This window comes from Amblyomma maculatum, chromosome 2 (genome assembly GCF_055883805.1).
Source record: "Amblyomma maculatum isolate TAMU_Amacu chromosome 2, ASM5588380v1, whole genome shotgun sequence".
Classification (NCBI taxonomy): Eukaryota; Metazoa; Arthropoda; class Arachnida; order Ixodida; family Ixodidae; genus Amblyomma; species Amblyomma maculatum.
In genome coordinates, this window is record NC_139345.1 from 33,533,173 (window position 1) to 33,556,194 (window position 23,022).

The 23,022-nt window shown below is 49.7% G+C and overlaps 1 protein-coding gene across 1 annotated transcript; it reads right to left on the reverse strand.

Annotated features, from left to right (window-relative positions):
* Positions 1-242: 242 nt before the first annotated feature.
* LOC146198305 (transcription factor Sp9-like) lies at positions 243-4,959 on the reverse strand. The gene is made up of 4 exons (XM_084591884.1): positions 4,840-4,959; positions 2,486-2,744; positions 1,246-1,765; positions 243-883 (listed from the first exon to the last, which is right to left on the reverse strand). The coding sequence occupies exons 1-4, from the start codon at positions 4,957-4,959 to the stop codon at positions 307-309; spliced, it is 1,476 nt and encodes a 491-aa protein (XP_084448010.1). The 3' UTR covers positions 243-306.
* Between the last annotated feature and the right edge of the window lie 18,063 nt (positions 4,960-23,022).

Here is a 23,022-nt window from a genome sequence, read left to right on the forward strand (position 1 = left end):
TTCACTTAAGGTACTGTGTTTAGGCTTTTGTGAGTGTGCAATCATCGCATTCGTTTGAGTTCCAGCAGGCAAGTGGGAACCAATCATCGAGCACTTATCTGTTTAGTCTCTACAAAAACAATCGTTAGGAGCACTGCCAAGGACAAGGCCCCCTTCGTGTCGACTTTAGTCGCTAATTTCTCGGCTGCACAGACACGGATGATAGGCCATCACTAGGCGTTCATCGCAAATGGTTTGAGGGAGGCCACAGGCAGTCGGCACGACGAGTGAAACAGCATCCGCGGCAAGCGCCGTCTGGCGGCAGCCCTACTTGTGCCGGTGCGCGTCGGCCGGGTGTTGACCGACGTGCGAGCCCAGCACGCCGAGGGGCACGTGCGGCGGAGGCGGCGGACCCAGGGCCAGGCCCTGGGACAGGGCGCTCGCAGCACCCAGCTGCGACGGCGGCAGGCCCATGGGATGGGGCGCCTCGCTCTGCGAGTTGTCCGAGTCGGAGCAAGATCCCGAGGAGGAGCCCTTCTTGTCGCCCGACGATCCGCCGCCGTTGTGCGTCTTGACGTGCTTGCTGAGGTGGTCGGAGCGCATGAAGCGCTTGTTGCAGACGGGGCAGGCGAAGCGCTTCTCGCCCGTGTGCGTGCGCAGGTGGCGCTGCAGCTCGTCGGACCGCGTGAACCGCTTGCCGCAGAAGAGCCAGTTGCAGACGAAAGGTCGCTCGCCTGTGTGCCAGCGCAGGTGCGCCTTGAGGTGCGACGTCTTGCCGTACACCTTGCCGCAGCCCGGGATGTGGCACGAGTGGATGTTCTTCTTGCGCAGGTGGGCCCCGGCGGGTCCGAGCCGCTCGGCCTCTTGGCAGTTGGGGCAGTCGCAGGTCGCCCGGCCCGTGTACCTGGGCCGTCGGAGCGCGCGACACAGCACGGTTACGCAGGTCTTACAAAAGGCCAGCGGTAAAAAAAAAAAATCGCGTCCACTTTTCCGAGTCCTTTCTCAAGCTGGAATGATTATTTGTCTTGAAGAGCTAGCAGACTCGGAGGCATTATCGCGTTAATCCTGTCAACTGCTCCAGCAAATTTAGTACTCCTTTGAGAAACGCCAAGCTCTTTCAGGGCAATACTTTCAAGCGCATGCAACGGAGCGCCAACCAATAGCAACAGGACAGTCACATACAAGGTTGTGGGAGCAGGCAATCAAAGCAAGCGGGACACAAAAGAATGCGCCGCAGGTGGATTGCAACGTGGAAAGTGGCCTCACCTCCGCTGGGAGCGAGGGGAGGAGGCGGCGACCTGCGGCAGCGCCGGCTGCGCCAGCGAGAACGGCGACGCGACGCCGGGGGCGCCCTGGCCAGGAAGCATCGACTTGTACGTGTCCTGTAGCAGCGGGGAGGAGCCCAGCAGCGGGCTGCCGGCCAGCCCCGAGCCCAGACCGTAGTCAGAGCCGGCGGCGGCCGCGGCCGCGTACGCATTGGGCAGCTGCGAGTGGCCGGCGTCCAGCCACGAGCCGCCGGCGCCCATCTCCCACCATGGGGACGAGTTGAACGCGTTCGCCTCGGGCTTGATGTGCGCCGCGTACGGCCAGTTGTCGCAGTAGGCGTGCGAATACATGCGTCCCAGGGGCTCCACCTTGGCGAGCAGCGAGTCGCTGGCCGATGCCGAGGGCACGCCGCCCGTCGAAGCAGCCGACACGCCCGGGTAGAAGAGCGACTCGGACGGGTAGCTGCTGCTGCACGGCGTCGTTGTTGCCGTCGTCACCGAGCCGCTCGAGACCACCGAGCCTGAAGAAAAAGTGGAGGGCACACGACGGTGCGGAGGTTAGCTACTCCGCAAACCATCACGGTGGGCGTACATGAATGCACGGCCAATGTTCGACATCAAACAAGGCGTTTCGAAAGGTAATGGACAGTTACTTGGATGAGGAAGGGTCAAGTGCCAACAAACGTGGCAACAAGCACAATTGAGCACTTCCTTTTAGCGGCTGTTATTGATAGATGACGAGTTTCACTATTCTGTTAAAGTTGGGAGCATCATTTCAGCCCTCGTTTTTGAAAAGTTTGGTATACGTGCTCCACTCCGCCACTACACACACACACACACAATGACCAAACGATAAATTCATGCTCTCTCGCAGTAGCAACTGTAAAGCAAGATTAAACGTTCCAACTCTGTTGACTAACATCACTGTTTGGCCTAACCTCTACCCTATATGTACATATAAGTACACTAATTCAATAACCAATAATCCGCAAATCAGTAAGCCCATTCCCATGATGGTAATTGCGATGGTTTCCTTTTTCGAGAAAAAAAAAGGAAGTAATGTATGAAACAACCGGTAATCGCTTATTTCTCCATTGGTTTCAGTCCGTTGTACGCAGCGGTACGGCCAGTGCTCTATTTTTCATAGTTTTTCTTCTGCCCCAACTTATCCACCCATGAATTTTTCGTTCTGTTTAAGGCATCTCGCGAGCAGTTGAAGGAATGTCGGCGCCCATGCGTACCTGGCGTCCGCTGGTGGTTGTGCTGGTACGGGGTGGAGCCCGAGTGCGCCAGCCTCGGGTGTTGCTGCGCCAGTCCGGCCGACGACGAGGACTGCTGCTGCTGCGGCGGCGGCGTGGAGCTGTTGCCCTGCGGCGCGGCTTTCTTCCACGGGTGGAAGCCCTTGCCAACGGCCGCGTCCGCCAGCGGAGGCGGGCTCTTACTGGCCAGCTTGTTGCACTGGGCCGCCAGCATGGCCAGCGGTGTGCCGCCCGCCCGCTCCTACGAGAAACAGAACAGGGGCACCCTGTAAGCACTCCTGCGCTTTTAGACAGTGGTCGTGACAGTGGCTTAACATGTGGTGTGGAGGCTGCATGAGCCAGTTAGTTAAATTCTATAGACACAAGCACAGACACGCGTCATGCGTAGAGTCTTCATACACTGTGCTTTAAAGAGCTGGGCCACCTAGTAAACTTCTTCGATTACAGGAGACACCTGTAGGAAAACAGGGGGCCGAGATGAACGGGACACAGTGCTTTAAGGATTTTTCAGACTTGGGCCTGTTTGTACGTTTGCAGATATATCTCATGAACACTACCACCGCTGTTTGAATACATGCACGTGACAAAGACGAAGATGGGTAGCAGATGGACTCTTACGCGCTCTTTGAAATATGTCAAACTAAATGCAGCCAAATAACATTATGAACCACCCAACCAAGCGAAAAGTTTTACTGAACCACTTTGTTCAGATTTTATACCCTAGTTCATTGTGAGCCTTTGTTTGAAGCGTGTACACGGTCCAGTGCCCAATACGCACAAAAAAGCACAGATTATAATAGCATGCCACTCGTTAACCATTTTGTCAAAATCACTCATGTAAACTTTTGGCATAAGTTTAAGTGGAATTGAAGGCGAGTGCACATAAGTGAGGAGTGTATTTAATTTTCGCGGACGTCAAAGCCAAGAACTCCGTATGGCATCATACAGTTTGTGATGCACCGCCACTCGACATCGAGTCCTATATATACCTTAAAATTGTATGCCAAAAGATGAATCACACAAGTTGCCCGAAAAGCGTACACAGACAGATTATATAAAGCAGCGTGTTTTATGTGCAGATGTGAAGCTGTTCGCGCATGCGCACATTGCCCGACATACAGCGACAGCAGTGCCTTTTCTACAAACTCTGACCGCCACCGCAAAACAACAAAAAAAAACGTTAAAAATTGGGCGCAATAAAAAGGGAGCATACTGTTGGTAAACAATAGTCCCTACGTGATGCTCGACCATACTGTAGTAATTTAGCGAACTGAAAAGAAGCCAAACTTAGCAGAATGAAGCCACGTGATGCAGCGAAGCTGCATTCATCCATTATCTCGCGCGTATATTGGTGTGAAAGGTGGGAAATGACGTTTCTTTTTTTCTTTTTTTTTTTTCTTCAAATGCTGGTCTGGTCACTTCAAGTGACCGCGCTGTTCTTAACTTCGTAAAAACCCAAGTCCCTGGCTCCAATAGTTTAATCATGTTTACTTAAACTTTATGCTGACCACGTTACGAGTGGAGCGTTTTATAACATAACGCTTTATGTAACCGCCGTTAGATAACTGCACCACTGTGTCACTGCTGAGTATTCGATCGCAAACGCTGCAGTGCGAGGGTCTTTTAGGCGCCGTGTCTGTGTCAACGATAATCCGAGCTGGCACAATTTTCTGACAACAAATATAGAATAACTAATCGGTCTGACTCAGGAACGCTGCACGATGACCTCGAACGTCGTATATCTGGTTAGCGATAAAAAGTGTGCATCTGCTAAAGGCTGAAAATGCAAAAGTGTGCGAATAACTAGTTGCACTGCCAATACTTGGTCTGGATCTGCTTAATATCGCTTTAGAGTGCGTGCAATGAGCGCACAGAAAGACAGCTGTTGGACGTAACTTGCCACTACTTCTGTCTTCGAGGAAGTACTTTTACCGTTAAGTAACGTGCAAAGGTTAAGAACGTTTGGTCTATGCCCTCTTCAACATCCCCCGCCCTCCCTCATCTCTTTTTCTTTTGCTCGACAACACCTACGCACCCTAAGCTTTCCCCTCCTCAAACAGCAGTTCAGTGACACTAGTTAACCGTTACATTCCGAATCCGTAATCTGTGCCTAACAAAGTAACATGAACGTAATAGAGAAGAACTCGAGGACCCATATGCGAAAATCCTTACAGCGCAGCGAGGTCTGACGAACCGTAACCTCCTCAATGTGCACTCCCAAGAAATGCACCACGGGCGTATTTCGTGTCCGCGAACAAACAACAAAGGCGGAATCTGCGCGCATTTGTACGACCAAGCCTATCTGTCCTTCGCATGTTCCAGCAGCGCACGCACACATGCTGGTCGGGTGGGGGAGACAACCCGCTGCGTCGGACACAGAAGCCGCCGCCACCGCGGGAGCACCGCGGCGGCCCTGCCGTGTTCGGTGGCGGCGCATCGCCAAAGCGCAGCCGCATCCCGAACCCCTGCGGCACCAGCAGAGGGATAGAAAGGCGGCAAAGCCGTCCTCGACGCCTTTTGCACGCACCGCTGCAGCCACCGAACATGTGGCAGAGAGGCGCTGCACGCTGTGTCCCGCCGCCGCGTCGCGCACACACACGCGGGTCGCGTCTGTAAAAGAGGCCGCCGCCTCCCGCTACACAGCCCTCCGCACCCGTTCTCAGTTTTCGCGCTCCCGATACGCTACCGCCTAGCGGAGCAAAGCTAGCCTAGCTACGCTTCCATCACGCACGCACGCGGTCGTTTCCACACTGCAGTGCCGCGCTACTGTCACGTCTAACCCCGCGAACAGAAGAATTTTTCACGGCTCCTCGAACGACCAGGGGCAGCGGGTCTAGCTGCGTGTGTGTGTGAAAGGGGGGGGGGGGGGGGGGGGGGGGGGTGAAGCGCGACCGAAAGGGAGAACGCGCGGTCTGCCTGTGCGTGCGTGCGTGTGTGAGTGCCGAGGCGTCCGGCGAAGAGCGGGGTCGGAGCAGCCACCATTCAGGGCGGCAAACTGTCAGCCAACAGCTGTTTAGTGCTGAATTACAGCTTCGCCCTCTCTCTCCCCTCTCCCTTCCCACTCTCCGTTCATTCCACACCCGCAGTCCCCAGCTTTGGTGTGAGTGACCCGTGGCTACTGTAGCCCGTCCCGCGAAATATCCGGGAGCCACGCACAACTGCCAACTGCATACGGATGTGCGAGAGCAAGATCAAGGTCACCCGCGAAGGGGTTCACATGCACAAAATTCTGCCCTACCATGAGCGCCGTGATAATAGCTTAACAGTGCAGTCGATAAATGACCGTTGCGTAGACCTTCACCCCCTTTGCTATTATGAAGAAATCGAGGAGAAAATTGTTCGCCATTCCCAGACTGTCGCCGGACCGTGAATCCTAACGCGGCTTAATGCCAGTGAATTCAGCAAATCGCCTTAGCGGACGTTCTGAATATTGTTGATCTCTTGGTCTAATATGATAGAAGAATGTACGACTGGGAAAGCTAAGAAAAAAGAAACAGCTGAACCTCGGCCAATTTAACGAAAGGTTCGCGACGGCGCACTATACTAGGAGCGTTCGTACAGAACAGCTAAGACTGTCTGGACAGTGCGCACGTCTGTTTGTCTCCTGTTATATTTTGGAAAGCGTAGCACATCCTTACGAAAGAGGAAAACCGAGACATGTATGGGTACAACCATACACAACCCTGACCTCCGCCACAAACAACAGAACGCGGTTGACCACGCATTAGTTGATCTCGGGTGATAAGCACAAAACTTAAAAGTGCGGCCGCCAAAGTCTCCAATTTTTCCCTAAAACCTTGAAAAGAACAATTGAAAGGAGCCAGGAAGGTTAGGAGAAGATTGTTAAGATGTTTACCCAAGCCTTTGTTTCCAGATTAAAAAAGCCTACCTAACAAGCGTGCTTCTCCTTTAAGCAACTAAGCACAGGGTGAAGCCCGAATCACTTTTGGGAAGGGTAAGTAATTACGCATTGTGCGTATCCTGGAAAAAAGAGAAGCGCTTTCCTTCCTAGCAGAATTACCGCTGGCCGATATGCAAGCAGGGGCACTGCTGTGGCAAGCGGCCCAGCTCTCAAGCCCACCGCTTTGAAAGGGGCTCTTTCTCTACGGTTTTCAGGCAGCTGCCATATCAGGGTCCTTTCGCCCGACACAAGAGCCCGGCTCACCCCCCGTACCCAATGGCTATTGCCCGCAAAGGGCAAAATCGCGGGGGAAATTTCGCTAAAGAGGCGCAGAGGGGAGGACAGGGCTCTCTTGGATGCTGACAAAGTTGAACACGCTGCATTACACCCCGACAACAAGCCGCAGCGACTTGCAAGCCCTAAACCACAGCAGTTCCCGCTTCTGCCCGCGGACCGTCCGCCTCTTTTCATAACCCCCGCTCTCGTTCCTTTTTGCAGGCTCAGAAACATCTTGCCGTTCCGCGCGCAAGCGTTTCACCAGGCTAGAACGAGAAAGGCGAGAGGAATGGGGGAGAGAAGGAGCTCGGCGTCATCAGTCGCACGTACACGCATGCGGAGACGCGCGCGCAAAGAGCACGGCGTAGTGTGCTTTTGCTCTTGGGGAAGCCGCGTGGGTCGAATGATGGACGACAACACGCCACCACCGCCGAACGAAGCGGCCGCTGCCGCCACGGAAGGTGACTCCATTCTGGAGAATCACAAGGAGGGGGAACGAACGTTACAATGAGCCAGAAGTGCCAAAGAGCGCCGGCGTCAAATGTGGCCAGCCGTGCAAGAGCACCCCACGAACTATTAAAGCAAAGAAGTAGGGAAGAATAAAATAAATCCAGAGCATATGCGCGAAGGAACGCTCCCGTATACGACGGAATCTAAAACGCGGTCTAAATCGTAGGCCTTCCGACTGCGCACCGAGAGTACGCTTATGTGCGAAGGCCGCAGGAGTGCCCCGGACAAGGCGGCGAAGGCGCACCGATGGGTCGTATAGTGGAACCAAGCAAATAGTGACGCGACCTGGGCGCCTTACAAGAGAGGTGACGACGCCATATTCAGGTTAAAATGCAGGGGTGCTGGTGGGAGGAGAAAAGAGGGAGCTTCGCTAAAAGGAGAAAATGCTCCTCTGAATGAGGAGGGTGAAGCGCTGCATGGTGCGAAGGGGAACAACTGCCAGTGTTCCGCCGAGCTCCGGGGGGCTCGGCGGCATGCTATTTATTTATCCGCTGAAAAGTTTAGCCAGGCACCGAAGAAAGCGAGCAGCAAAGAGGAAGCTGTGCGCCTTCTTTTCACCGCGCGTCTTTTCTCGCGTTCGTTTTCTTGTAGATGTACACATATGTGCATGCATTTCTCTATTTGGTCGCACTCGTTCTGGTCACCTTCGGCATCTTCAAATGGCCGAGCCAGCCTGTACGTGGCCTTCCGACATGCTCCCCCGCAGTGCGAGCATCTTTTCGCTGCCGCAGCCTGATAAAAGCGCTTCCAATGCACAAAATCGCGCATGCCCGTACGCGCTACGACGCGCGGTTGCGTTTTATACGGACGCAAGCTGGCGGCGACCTTTGCTTCCAGGCGTCCCTCGCTCCCCCTTTTATCGGCGCGCCTTCCGACTGTCGGGGTCGGCGAGACGCGCAAAGCCCTTGCAAAGACAATCAATCCATCACCCGCTACCGGCAACAGAGCAGGCGGTGAGGAGAACTCAACAGGCGCGCAAACACAGCCACAATGCGGATTCATCGCAGCCTCTTGTCGTCGCGTTCCGATGGAGCAGGGAGGAAAAAAGGTGTTGGTACTATCGACTTGGTTGCAACGTCCTCGCTTTCTTCCCTCCTTCCTCACTTACTTCCTTCCGAGCCCCGTTCCGCACTCTTGTACTTGCTCGCTGGCTCGCTTCCGCTTTCATAAATTTACTCGCTTTTCTCTGGACGGCGGCAGAGGAAAAGAAAGGTTGGGGCGCGATCGGGTCCTCCCAGTCTCCTCCCTCGGTTCCCCATTTCGTACCACCTCTTCCTTTTTCATCACCGGATGAACACTCACACAAGAAGGCGACTAACAGGCTACGCTGATCATTCTCGCAGAATTCGCGACTCCGGAGCACGAAATCTTCCAGGCGTGAGCGCCCAGACAGCACTCTGGTGGGCTCCTTTTGATGTAGAGCTCGGGGTTGAGCTTGGCCCGAGAGGCCTAGAGCGCGCGGGTCACACACGAGTGCACGGAAGAAAAAAAAATACAGCGTACCACGTTAAAAGAAGATCGATAGAGTTCTGCTGTGCATGATTACAGTACACGGTGAGCGCTACAGTAAACATAAATACGCACACGCGAGTAAAGGAGAAAGAGTCCCCGCGGCTGTGACGTAGCCGTTTATACTTGGAAAGCGAAGAGGAAGGAAAGTCGGCGTGTTCGAGAGACCTACGTTGGCGATACCTACCCCGCGAGTCATATCTGCGCCAAAGATAACGACATCGTTTCATATCCCCTCTATATATATATGACCGCCATTAAACAGGGCGACTGTGGTTGTGCTGTCACTCCGAGCACCCAGTTGAAACTTCTTGCCCTCCCTGTATAGCACGACTACATTGGCGCTTATCCGCTGTACCTTCTATTGCTCCTCTCCCCTCATTGGACTTCTAGTGTAATAATAAAAAAAAAAGGTGCTAATACATTTGCTTCTTCGCATTTTTGATTTCCATCTTAACCGTCTTTCCCAAAAACTCCCTTCCCATCTTCCCCTTGGCAAAGCTAAAAATACGCACACGTAGGCAAACGAGCGAATTCAATGCTGTATACTCAAACGGGGCGTGTTTTGGGGGCTCTGCCGCGGCCATGGACCCACTGCGGTTCGCTGCTCCCGGGTCGAAATATTTGGAGGCTGGCGACAGATTTTAAGGGAATAAAAAGAGAAAGAGAGAAAAACTGAGAGGACCCACTGCTCTATGAAAAGTTCTTTCCTACCCCTCCTTTTTTTTTTTTTTTTTTTCTCCCTTTTACGCTTTGCATTTCGGGGTGGTGGTTTCACTTTTTGTGCGCGGCTGGTTCCAGACTCTCCTTTTTGGAGCAGTTTTCTTTCAGCTGTGAGCGCCGTCCTGTGTGCGTGTGTCATAACAGTGTGAGAGGCCTCGCCATTGTTGATGACGTGATTAATGCTTGGCTGTCATTCGGCCGTCTGGCGGGTCAGGGAGCAGCCGTTTTCAGCGAGCAATTTGTTTTATTTCGTTTGTTTCTCACTTTTCAGCTCTTAGCCGGGACCTCATCTATAAAACGATGTCAAGAGGTTGCTCGAAAGGAGTGGTGAGAATTAGAAGTTGTGTCTATATGCTCATCCACTTTGCAAAATGGATTTAAGATTTCTATTTGGCCTGCCTTGTGCGGAAACTTATGAAGCAACGCAGGGCACCAGCAAACGTTACCTTCAGGCGCTAACGCGCATTAACGAACAAGAAGTGACGTCACGTTTATGTAATAAAGCTCTAGATTAAAGTGCACTGCATGTGCACGAGTAACAAATTGTCCTCTTTTTAATTTTTTGATTTCACCAATACTGTTGCCTCAACACTGTTGGCAGATGTGTAGTAAAACGAAATGACACTGCCAGAATGGCCAGTGAGGTCACAAGGAACTATGTTGCCACAGACAGCTTAAGTGCATAGCGCTTTCCTAAATTCTGATGGCAAAAATAAAACCCAGGGCATGAACACAGACAGTTCCATCCCAAAAGATGTGGACTTGTGAGCTTTGCAATTCTAATATTTCAGATTGTTCTGCTCATCGTCTCGCTCATGATCTGCAACCGCTGTTTACTAGACCGCAGTTGAAAAGCATTTGCTAAGTATTTTCGATGCATGTACGAAAATTCACTGATAACCTTCAAAGTGAAGATACATAACTTTTTTACCCTGTCCATATCCAACTCCCAACTAGACGGGATAGCAGGCAACAGTAGCCAGCGCAAAACAAAGGAAAAAGGAGATCACTAGGAGAGTCTGTGCTGCCGTGTGCTTCACTTGGCTGGCGGTGAAAACGACGACATATTCTTTTGCAACAAGGCCCCAGTCAGAGTCAACATGATGCGATGGAACAGCACATTCGCATCTAAATTTTTTCCTGTGATCGAGGCACAGAATTCGAGGCTTACGACTAGCAGTTGCCAGACATTGCCCTCGCTTGCCAGCAAACATACACCTATCTGCATTTCTATTTCCGCTTTCCTTGCGGTCCATAAAGCGCGCGGATAGAAAAATCCAGCACCGTGAACACTCCCCCCACCCTCTCTACCTGTGTCATTGATTTCAGACTCTGGAACGAGGTGGCGCCACTTGCACATCCTGGCGGAGCCTCAAGACGAAGCAGGCTCCACTGCTGCCGCAGGAACCGCTCGAGATCGGCGGCCGTTCCAAGAAAGCGCCCTGTTCCGGGAGCCGGCGGCACAGCAGCGGAGGCGGCGAACTGGTTCGGTCCCGAGGCTGCCCCCCCCCCCCCCCCTTCCCATTTTCGGTTTTTTTTTTTATCTTCTGGCCTCTCAGCGGCCTTGTTTCCAGCGTGGTCGCGGCAGCCGATGATTGACACGTGCCTCGCGGCGGCGGCCGCCTTTGTTCTGCGCGGCGAAATAAGTTGACGCTTTTTGGGGGCCCCCGCCGGGTCGGGGCCAGCCGTGGTGTCTCGCTGTCGGCCGTTCGCTCTACTTGTCTTGTTACCGTCTGACCCCCGGCGCCGCTGCCGCAACCGCTTCCGCCGCCGAGTGCCCGTACAACAAGCATGCAGCAGCTCCGTCTCTCGCCAGCAAACTGACTTTTCGCGTGGCTTCGCGGCGGGAGCTCTTTCGGCGAGCTTTCTTCCTGAAAACAAAATATGAACGGTCCGCTTTCTCGAACAATGCGCGGCCGTCGTCGGCGGGACAGCGCCCTGTGATGCGCTAACAATGCTGCTCGCTCCACCTGTTATGATGGCCGCACCGAAGCGTTCGAATCGTGAGTGCGGAAGGCGGCAGACGCATTAGGCAATACAGTAACAACATCCGCAAGCGTAGAGTTCGAACGAGCCCTTTCCCGGCAACAGCCGTCCGCGAATTCACCGGATGTAACTTGGTTCTAAATTGTCCAGCAGCCGTAAACGAATTTCTTATTTATTTCCGGCTTTAATCCCCCGTCTGAAAAAAAAAAATAAATAAATAAAAAAAAATAAATAAAAAAACGAGAAAAGAAGAAGAAGCAAGGTTTGCTGTGAATTCAGGTGGCACAAGCTAGTTTTTGGCATCCAGGCGATTGCCACCATTCTTCTTCTTAATCATCATCATTGACAGTTATGTGGCGCTTATCTGGAAGACAAATTATTCTTTAAAACGCAACGACCCCAGGTGGGCACCGTCCTCTAAAAGCTGCCATCCAGGGGACACAAGTGACTCCACAAAAAGTGCGCAACGCTTTTGTACATAAACTCGAAGTTCGGCATGTTTTATAATATTCTACAGTTGACAGTTTTCAAAATGTGTGATGTTTTTCTCACTTCTCACGACAAAACTGCATAGCTCGACTTGTGTCGCTAAAATTTATTTACTGAAATACCTCACAGGCTCGTAGGGTATTGTGGTATAAAACACAAGGCGGCGTCACATGAACATATAACAGCGGATTTTGAAACATTTTTCAAAGTTCTCATCTTACTTGTCATTGTTATAATAAGCTGCAATCTTATGCAATTTTCCACCATGCAGGAAAACTTTAGGGTATGCTGATAGCTAGACAACATGCGCATGGAGCTTCCCACAGCCTCTAAAACATCATAAATGCAATATATAATATAAATCGCAAGGCAGCAATACACTGGGCAATTCAGATCGCGACTCTCCTTGCAAGAGTTAGGTTTGTTATTCTATATGTACTATGCACATCCACGCAATTAGCTCTTAGAACAGAGTGTAAACGCAAAAGTACGGTATATATATATATATATATATATATATATATATATATATATATATATATATATATATATATATATATATATATATATATATATATATATATATATATATATATATATATATATATATATATATATATATATATATATATATATATAGTCAAAGGTACGTGGTAAATAAACACCCAACCATAATTTAGTCAGAAGGATATACTTTGAAAGTAAACGACAAAACCAAAAGTTATTAATAGCGATTTGGCTTGGCTAAAAACGGATAATTGTGTAGACGCAAAATTTATCACTCGTTTAGTTAAGTTTGGTTCGTTTATACTTGCTTTTCCGCTTCTTTCCATGTTTAGGCAAGAATCTAACGGGTACGTTATGAATGAGGTTTAATTAAGGCCTTCAGCGCAACTTTGTCACAGGAGGTCTAAACAACGACATCCGAACGCACCGTGAAAAACTGGGGTCTAGCACGCGAAATAAAACGGCTACAGCGATGGCACAGTGGTCTATAGGACTGTTATATGGTTGTGGTTATATGGGCTCCCTGTTATGCCTCGGCCTGGGCACGAATCCTAATGGCAGCGAAGTTTCTATCGAGTGGTTCCTCGAGGAGCCAAGGCTTGAAAGCCAACCTGGTTAAACCCAAGAATGTGTCTAACGATTCTGCGCTTTAAAAAAATGTAACTTTCTGGGTTTAAAGTGACGAAGTGAAGCATGGGCCATGAGGGACGCAATATAGTAAAGCGCTCAGGATCAATTTTGACCACCTGGTGATTGCTATCGGGCACTGATATCGCACGAAACACCGGCTCTTTTGAGGAGAGCATGTTGCCGGGCTAGTTGGTGATCCATTAAGTAAAACATTTAGCGCAAAAAAGAACACAAAGGACAAAGAAGAACACATAAGACGCTAGCGCTCGTCAAACGTCTTATGTGTTCTTCTTTGTCCCTGTGTTCTTTTTTTTTTGCGCTAAATTATTTTTTACTTAACCGGCTCTTTTGCCATCCGCCTTCATCTACATAAAGCCTCGGCACTGACGTCGAATATATATATATATATATATAGCGTTCATGTAGCGGGGCCCGGCGGCCCTCAAGTTATGGACGTGGACACTGCCTTTAAATTTGATACGGTTAATTAAACACTATTTCCCAGCGCAAATTGATATTATTTAACCATCTGTGCAATGCGATTCGCGACTGATTTACGCGCCACCCATTTGGAGGCTTCGCTGTCACCTCCTCATTTACGACGGTAGCAGCGGGATGGTAATTTAGGAAGCCTAACCGTACATTTAACGTCGAAGACACGGAAGATGTAGCACCATTAATCTTTAGTAATGACAGGTCACGTCTTCAGGAATAAGGGTGAGCAAATCGGCTAAGTACAGGGCGCCGCGGCCGGTTTCTTAACAGCTGTTTGGGTAAAGCGCAGTGTCAAAATGCGCGAGAGGCCTTTCGATATTGTAGGCATTAGAGAACGTGTCTGCGTATTTGTTCGTGGCTGACGAGTCAATATGTCTGCTACTCGCACGCATGCACTCTATAGTGACGATCAATAAAAATTCGCTCGCTCGCACATAAAATAAGAACATGCTCAGGGAAGCATAGCTTGATGAATGTGTGTTATTACAGGTGCAGAAAAAGGAAAATTAAACTGTCAGTTCTTACTCTTGTGAATATATGCGGCAGCCGTCGGGGCACATTTGTTGTTCGGCGAGAGCGCGCAACATGTGGATGCGTGCAGCTTCTTTGCAGCATTGAATGCTTAAACCAATCAGCGAGAAGTAAAGGCTTCAACGTGTAGCCCTTTAATCGTTTGATTAAGACATTACATTGAGCAAATTGCTCTTGTTTACATCGATTGCAAGGAAATATTCTTTTTTCAAGCAAGGGGATGGCTCGCTGCTATTCGTTGTTTCATGTCTATAGAAACATTCTCTGCAAACTTACTGCACTATGGTCGCCATTTAATTTAGTAGAAGTAACCACTGTAAACATCTGAGACTAATTTACTATCCCTCGTTTGCGAGACGACACTCAATATTTGTCAGTACAACACGGAAGTGTTGAATATTGAAGCTCAACCGAAATAAAATGTTTTCCGTTTGCTTTTATCGGGGTATGCCTATTACGAATCTAATCACAAATCATGTATACCTTTCATATTCGTTGTCGCGGCGAGTGTGAGCCTTTCTCTCTTCACTGACGACCAATAGGGGACAAGTTCGTTTCCATGTGGGGAGGCGAAGAACCGCGCAGCTCTCCGAAAAGCGCGCTTCTATGTTCCGAAGTGTCTATTATGTACACAAAGGAACGGCCTGAGCGAAGTCGGGACCACTGGGTTCTCGCGAAGGCTGGGAAAAAGAGGAGCTTTGGAATGGATCGAGGAATGCGTAGAAGAAAAAAAAAATGAGCGCGTCTGTGTGAGCGGAGCAACATGCGAACTATCGGCAAAACGAGTTCAACAAGTTATCTCTCTTTTCCTTTCTTTTTGAGCATAAATATTGTTTTCGTTTTTTTTTTTTTTCGTGATTTGCTTATAATCACTAGCAATACGTGGAAACATCGCGGCCGGTATAAATGCTGCAATAGCGAAGGCTGCAAACACTCTCCGCTCCATAATTTTCGTCATCCAGAATTCCGCGCGTTAAAGACGGACGATAAGTTTTGAGCTAAAATTATTATACACGTTCCATTATTCAGCAAAATCTTCCATAATTCAGGTGTTTTAATTAGCGCTAACTATATAAAGCTCGTTTTTGTACTGGACAATGAATGCTTTCTTTTTTTTTTTTCGTTCATTATTTTCATAAACAATAGAAGATCGAAAGTTTCACTGACAGCCTTTTTGCCAAATAAGGTACGAGGGGTGTCCAAAAAGTGATGCTCCATTTTTTTTTTTTTTTCTCGGACACTGTTTATTCTCAACTGAGGAAATCCGCAAATGTTACATCCACATATCTTCCAGACCTATATTACTTTTCAATGTGATCTCGGTCAAATTGTATTCCTTTCCCAAACGGTAACACAAGACACGCATGCCTTCTTTTCAGCTTTCGGCGAGGAAGCTTTAAGATCCCGTTCGGCGCAAAAATGGCGTCGGTGTAAGTGGAAAATCCTGATTATTCGAGAGAGGTCGTTGCACGTTACACGTGCACAAAGAAGTTTCTTAAAAGCAAAATTCGGTAGACGAGTGCATGGTATAGAATCGAACCCCTGAACATTCGATCGCGAGTCATACACGGATACCACTGTAGGCCACCAATGCATGTCCGTTCTTTCCAATGGATTGAAAAGCGGTACGTGAAGGCAATGAGCGCGTTGAAGTCAGCGCTTAATATATATAGGAAGTTGCAACGGACCCCCGAGTGACCATAGGCATCTTTAAGGAAACAAGCTGTAGCAAATGTCACGGCTATGCCCATCGCGGGCTCAACGCATTACATGTTGACCGAGATATCACTGAAAAATAACATAGGTCTAGCAGATATACCCACGTAATATTTGTGAATTCGCAAATTTCAAATGAGCGTTGTTCGAGAAAAAAATTACAATAATTACTTTTTGGAGACTACCTGTACTTTTATTTGTTCTGATTTATTACAACTTATTACAATTCTAGTTTTGTCATCTGCGTCATCACGGCCTGCATGGCAGTTCCATGTAAGCTTGCAGCGGGAGGTTTCTTGGCTGGATTGCGCTTGGTTCCGTGATACCGATATAGAGTACTTCATGGTCGATATCTGTCTTTCGGTCTGTCATTTCTAACGCGTACTTCTCTCACTTATCCTCAGATTAACTTATGAAGTTATTCATGAATAACCTGATTTAACGATTGTTAACTGAAATTTAAAATTATCAGGTAACTGAGAACATCCAGCTGTAATAAACAAAAAATATGCGCCAACATTCATGTGGCTTAGTGCATTGCAAAACTGAGTTTCCTATGGGGCGTATTTTTTGGAATTCGGGCAGTTGCTGAGATCTAATAATCGGTTCTCGGTGAAGAATTACGGCAGGTTTTACGTGAAAGCGAGTGACACTATAGGTAAGCCACATGCATGTGAAAGAGAAGGGGCACGGAGACAATAGTTTTCTCCGGAAGGGGTATATACTTTCTTTGCTTCGCTTCCCTTCTCTCGTTTCATATACTCTCGAGGACATTTTCAAGTAGCTATAAGCTTAATTTTGAGAGAGAAACAGGAGATTTAATCAAATACTGGCAGTTTATCATCGATGACTGGGCACAGATTTCAAGAAAAAAAAAAGAACAACATTCGCGCTTTTCTCAGTAACCGCCTACTGACTCCGTTATGTATTTTTTAAAAGCATTAGCAGGCGCAGAAAATAGTGTTGTTAAGAGGCGCAGGGTTTATTTTTTCAAGGTTCCTGTACTATAACAGCCTTTCTCTTCACCTGTCTGCTTAAATACCTTGTCAAAAGCCAGTTTCGATGTTTCCATATGCAGCACAAAAATAATTGATCTTTATATATTCTGAATGAACCGAAGTCGCAACCCATATACGCGTGTTGTTCGTTTCTTCTCGCCTTTAACGGGACACTATGGGCCTCTATATGACCGACTATTGTTTTCGGGAAAACTTGATTAGGTGACTAAGTTTCTAGCCATGATCTTTTTTTTTTCGGCATAAAAGACTAATTTATCGCCAGAAAATAGATAAAGAAATCCTGCTGCCAGTCGATGAAAACTTGCGACGTTCTTGCAGAAAAGGGCGGATTGCCACAACTTTCGAAATGAACGGTGCTTTAGCGTAGCGTAATGAGCGGCTAAGAGGGTCGACACACTCATTTCACTCGCGAATTGTAGACTCCGGTGACGCAGACTCCGGGCGGTGACGCAGACACCGGTGACGTAGACACCAGTGACGTAGACACCAGTGATGCAGACACCAGTGACGTAGACACCAGTGACGTAGACAGCCGTATTTCGTTTCTATAGAATTATAGGTCCTTTGGCATGGGGCACGATATTATATAAGACCTCAACGACCCAGAGCAATATCGGCTATGGGCGACGCCGTAGTGGAGGGCTCCGGTAATTTCGACCATCTGAACTTCCTTGACGTGTACAGAAATCGCACAGTACACAGGCGCCATGCATGCGGCTTGCCTGCTTCGAAATATGGCCTTCTCGACCGCGATCGAACACGCGCCCTAGGCATCAGCAGTCGAGCGCCCTAACTACTGATCCACAGCGGCAGAGCTGTACTTGATCTTTTGTGTGCTATAAAAATTTAATGGATATTTGGTGAAAGCGGTGCTTTTGTAACGGTCGAATACGGTATCTTGTATATAGATACAGGCCATCTTATATTTGTTCTAGCTGTCCTTAAAATTAAAAAAAAAAATGGGACGCCTTTCTCAATTTCGTATTTGTATTTCATTTAGATTAATGTCGACCACGTTCTCACCCGCAATAAACACAATCAAAAACGTATAACAGTGCACAAATGAATTAAGCTGCAATATTAAGCAGTACTTCTGCGGATCTCAATGACGACCTTCGACGAGTTCAATGAGCTGATAGGCGAGCTCTTTAGCAGGCGCATCGCCACAGTCAGCTTACCATTCACGTTGGTATTATAGTGCAGCGACAAATAAGCCAATTAGTTTAGTACAGGCCTTCGTCCATGCTTGTTCATGGATGTCAAAAACATACGAAAGCACTTGTAACTTGTGATTATATAACCAAGCGAATGGCCATATGGGCTAACAAATTATGAACATCCATAAAACTCTCCGGAATAATTGTTAGTTAGTTAGTTATATGGGTTTTATGGCGCCAAAAGCAACTGCGGCTATGATGCGCCAAACACAGTAATAATTGTGTAGGTGAGAAAGTCAGCAAATTATTTTCTATGTTTTGCGCCAGTAAAAAGCTTTAAAAAAAATCCAGTATAACGGCACTTCGTCGAGATGCGCCACCACATTTCATCTCTTGTGTGCCATAATGAATCCTTCCGACTCTGGAGATACAATGCCCTCGCGAGTGGGAATAAAAAAGGTGAAAAGTGCTATTTCTACCATGAACGCGGTCAACTTCAACTAAGAAACGTTCTTACGTTCGTTCCTTGGAAATTTTTAAAATTTGTCAACAATTCAGTAGCTTTCCTACTGCTGCTCCTGACTCGTTTACACTTATTGCCTTTCTATTTTACTAGCACTGTATTCTGCAGAAAATTAAAGTCTACGAACAAGTCTTGGGATATTATACTAGCTGAAAGTACCCAATAATAAATGGATCAGAAAATCCTCTCAACAAAACGCAGCAACAAAAAAGGCAAAGAACGTGAGCATCGCGGTTTCAACAAGAATTCTAGCGCAAAATGTCAGTTTCTGGACCAGCCACGTATTTAAGGGAAGGTTGCATATCCCTTCTTATCAGGTGTGCTCTTGTTAGGCTCACACAACCCGCTTTAATTACCTCATGCACCTGCTGAAGAAAAACCCTGTGGACGTGCCTGTTCTGAACGCCTCAAGCAACATGCATGTAATCTCTCGCGGCAAAAGGCAACAACATTCAGTTTTGTGTCAGTGTGCACGTGTTCACTAAACTAGTCAGTCACTGTGCTGCTTAATCGAGACATTTCGGTGGTGAGCAACAAAACATTCACAGAAAAAAATTGCGTGAAACAGTTCGACCATGCAGCGGACAACCCCGCAGGAACTATACGCCGGTGACCGAATACGACCTTTCAGATAACAGCATCTGAGGAACTGTGGCTCCTTCAGACTGAGCGAAGCTCAGTCTATATAAGATTTAATTACTGCACTGGCACTGCATTAACTATAGGACTCCGGCTACGCCATTCATGACAAGCTCACGTTGTTTTATCGATTCTTCCCGCCACATTTTTTGTGGCATATTTTATAACGACCTCGAACGCGATAGCATGCTAGCCATCCCGCGTGCATCCAGCAATCCAGTCGTACCCGCATGCAACCCAGCATCAAAATTTCTAGCAGACATGCGTATCCTCATGCCGAGCAAGCCGGTCATGATGAGCTCGCGTTGTTGTATCGAGCCTTCCAGCCAACTCCAGTGTGGCATGGGTCATGATGAGCTCGATCGCGATAGCATGCTAGTCATCCCGCGTGCATTCAGCAATCCAGCCGTCCCCGCATGCAATCCAGCAGAAAAATTTCCAGCAGACAGCGGAGAGTCATGCCGTTGCATACCTGGCTCGTCACATTGATGCCAGCGGCAGAGGAAGGCGCGAGTGGGCAGACACAATTAGGCGCCACCTGCTCGGCTTCAATTAGCCCCTCTTCTCTCCTCCTCGGCCCTTTCACGGGGGCCTCTGGCACCGCGCCAGCCATGACGCAAGACGTCGAGAATAGCGCCGCCGCGACTCTGCAGCGACTGTACTACGGTCTGCACCGAGCGCGCAGGCAGCGATTCAAGGCCACGTCGCATCGATTCGAGACAACGTCGCACACCGGGAAGATCCCCTCGCTACTATAGCTGCAGAGGACGCATCGTCTCGCGGCGCGAATGGGGCGATAGTGCGGAATAGCTTGCAAGGATGTCGCGAAGAAACTGAGTAAATGTGTCCACTTCGAAGCAATATGCCCCAGAGCTATTGCTATTGCAGACGTGCCCCGAGGAATCGACCGGGAAAACCTAGTATTAGGTAATGTTTCGTGATGTATCGGAAAGGGAGAGGTGCCAAACACGTGATGAGAAGCGCTGAGCGTCACATCAATTTTCCTTTTTCTCTTATTTCTTTTTTTTTTCTACGCATGTGGCAGCAAAAATATCAAGGCTCTTGGAGTTAATAGAACTAGTTTCAAATAAACTTGATAGATTCATATCGTCTTATATGGGCAGCAAAAACATCAAAGGAAGGCACACGCGGACTAGGCGAATTTCAGAAACGTAAGTTTCGATTACTGGTATCAAGGCATAGTTTATATGATCCCACCGCTCTAAACTCTTCAAATTTGCTATATTGTCTTCCCGCCACTGTGAATATGCCGGTTGTGAGCACTATCATCAATTGAAACGATCTACTGTCCAACTCTCCGCAGCCGACTCCACGGAAATGCAAACTCGTGCCCAGGCTGATGTCCTCAGGCGACAAAACGTGAAGAAGATCGTCGATGAAAAACCACGTGCTAGCATCATATAGTACTGGTAAGCGGCCAAGCTTTTTTAACTTTCATAGCGTACTCTTCGTACGTGGTTCAGTACTTTGCCACAATGTAAACGTAGCAAAGCTGTTGTTGCCACAACAGTATCGCATCTTTCGCAAACCGCACCATATTATGTGCCACTTCGCAAGAGCATGAACAGGCTCGACAAGTGACCGCTCCGATCCCACACCCGGAGAGCGAAAACAAACCTGCCAGTAGCATGATGGTTGCTTCCTCTGGGTGTACGGGCTCCGGCGATCGCTGAGTCGTGGACTGCGGGACGATCAGGCTGCAGCGGCGCACCGCCGGTTGTTCGGCAATCGGATCACGCACGATCGAAGATGACGATGAGTCCTGGCCGAAGACGCGACGGTGATCACCACGAACCGGAGGAGAAGCAGGAGGCGGAGGCGACCGTGACCGCGGCCGACACGCATCGGACCGACGACAGCGTAAACAAAAAGTGCCCAGCGAGGCCCCGACCGACGAGGTGGTAGTGGCGATGTGGCAGTAGTGGCAGTGGAGAACGCGCCTTGCTCGCTTCCTTCCTTCCTCCTCCTCACGATCAGCGCTCCTCTTTTTGTTGTTCGGTGAGGCACGAGAGGACGTCCGCACGCGAGCCGACGCGCGTTAACTTTGAAGCCGGCCTGCCGCCGGTCGCTCGGGTTCTCTCGGCGTACCACCAAGGGGGCTGGAGGGGTACCTCCCGGTATCGGTGAGGGGGCGTCGAAGGGAGGGTAAAGTTGCCCCTAAGGTTGCCCCCACCTCTTTACTTTCCTCCCCCACCCCTTCGACGCTCGGGAGCAGTTGTAAAAAAAAGAGAGAGTGGTGAGGGAAGGAGAGGGAGCGAACGGCAACAACCGCCCCGGAGCGCTGGCTCAGTGGGCCATCCGGCCGGCGGCGGCGGCCAGACGAAGAAGACGATCTACGGTAAGGAGAAAGGAGCTCATTACGGGATCCCTGGAAAGCAGCGGCGGCCGCGGAGCAGCGGCGGGACGCGCTTTGCCTTTGGCTTCGAGTGCGCGCGCTCTCCGGCGGCGACGGCGGACACCGCTGGCAGCAGCGAGCCCGCGAAGAAGAAAAGTAATGATGATGGTTTCTCTCGGGCGTCAGAGAGTGAGCGCACTCCCTCCCCCTTTACTGCTTTTTGCGGCGGCCGACATAAGAAAACGGAGAAAAAGACTGCAGAAAGTGATCAACACTCGCGCGCGCGCACACTCTCACAAACAAATACACACGCAAGGATAGTCACACGGCTGTGCGAAGTAGAAAGTGAGCACGGAGGTGGGAGGCTTCGCCGTAGAGACTGACCCGATTGTTCTAGGTAGAGAGTATACAGTGCGACCCACGGCGAAAGAAAAGAACCGAGAAGTGGTGCCGTGCAATACGACGATGCAAACGACGCAGCGTTCCGGTAACTGGGAAAGCTCGCGGGAATCCGCGGAGACATGGAACAAAGGAGCGAGCTTCCTCCCGTTGAGAATGGGAGGCGGCGTGCCGAAAAGCAAAGATGAGCCAGTTCCTCCGCCCACCCGCAAACCCGCCCGTCTCCGACACTTCCGTTGCTGCGGAAAAGCATCGTGCCCACACCTTTTGGGCACGGGATAGAAGGGGGCACAGCCATTTTCAGATCGTGAAAGTGTAACGGCCGCCACAGCCCAAAGAAAGCTTTTTTCCTGGAAGCCTATCCGAGGAGTCGTTAGTGAGCCTTAAGCAATCGAGATTTGATCGTAGTCTTCAGGTGGGTAACCTCTATCAGACACTGTCACGACGTATGTAACCAGCGATGCTTTCTGTATTATCAGCAAAACCACATGCACGAAACGTAACTATTAGCGATATCATCCAGCCATCAATCCGCGCGTAGAAAGTGTGATGGCCGAATATTCATTGTCGGTCCCAGAAAAAGAAAGTACCCAACTCTCGCACCCTCTTGAGAGGCAACCTTGCAGTAATACATCCCCTGGATTCCTACATACCAAGGCGAGATACAACCCAGCGCACGAGGCTCTTTTTACACGCGTGTGCGCCGTCGCTGTCCAGGCCCCGCCAGTGTCCAGGCCGGTCGAGGAGCGGGGTGTCGTGTGGCGCGGCCGACGGCGTTCCCGAAGCAGCGAAGAGAGCTGCTACCGCCTGTCGTCACCCGGCCTGCCAGGCACTTGACGAGCAGCGGCCTGAGAAGAAGCGCCGGGGATGATTAGCGATTCTCGAAACCGGCCGCAGGCGGCCACACCGGGTTGTTGTGCCCGCCGTCCTGGTCATGCACACCGTCGTCGCGCCAGCGCGCAACCCCTGCGGGGCGCGTGTGTCACCCTTGTAATGACGGCAGCGACCACACACGCACGCATCTGGAGCGAGGAGGTCTCTTCCTTCTTCCACTTCTGCCCCTTCTTGTTGTTCTTTGTGTTGCTGACCACACGCGGGGAGGCTTCTAGCGAGAAGTCACGTGAAACAGCGGACACCGCTGTGAGGAAGCCTA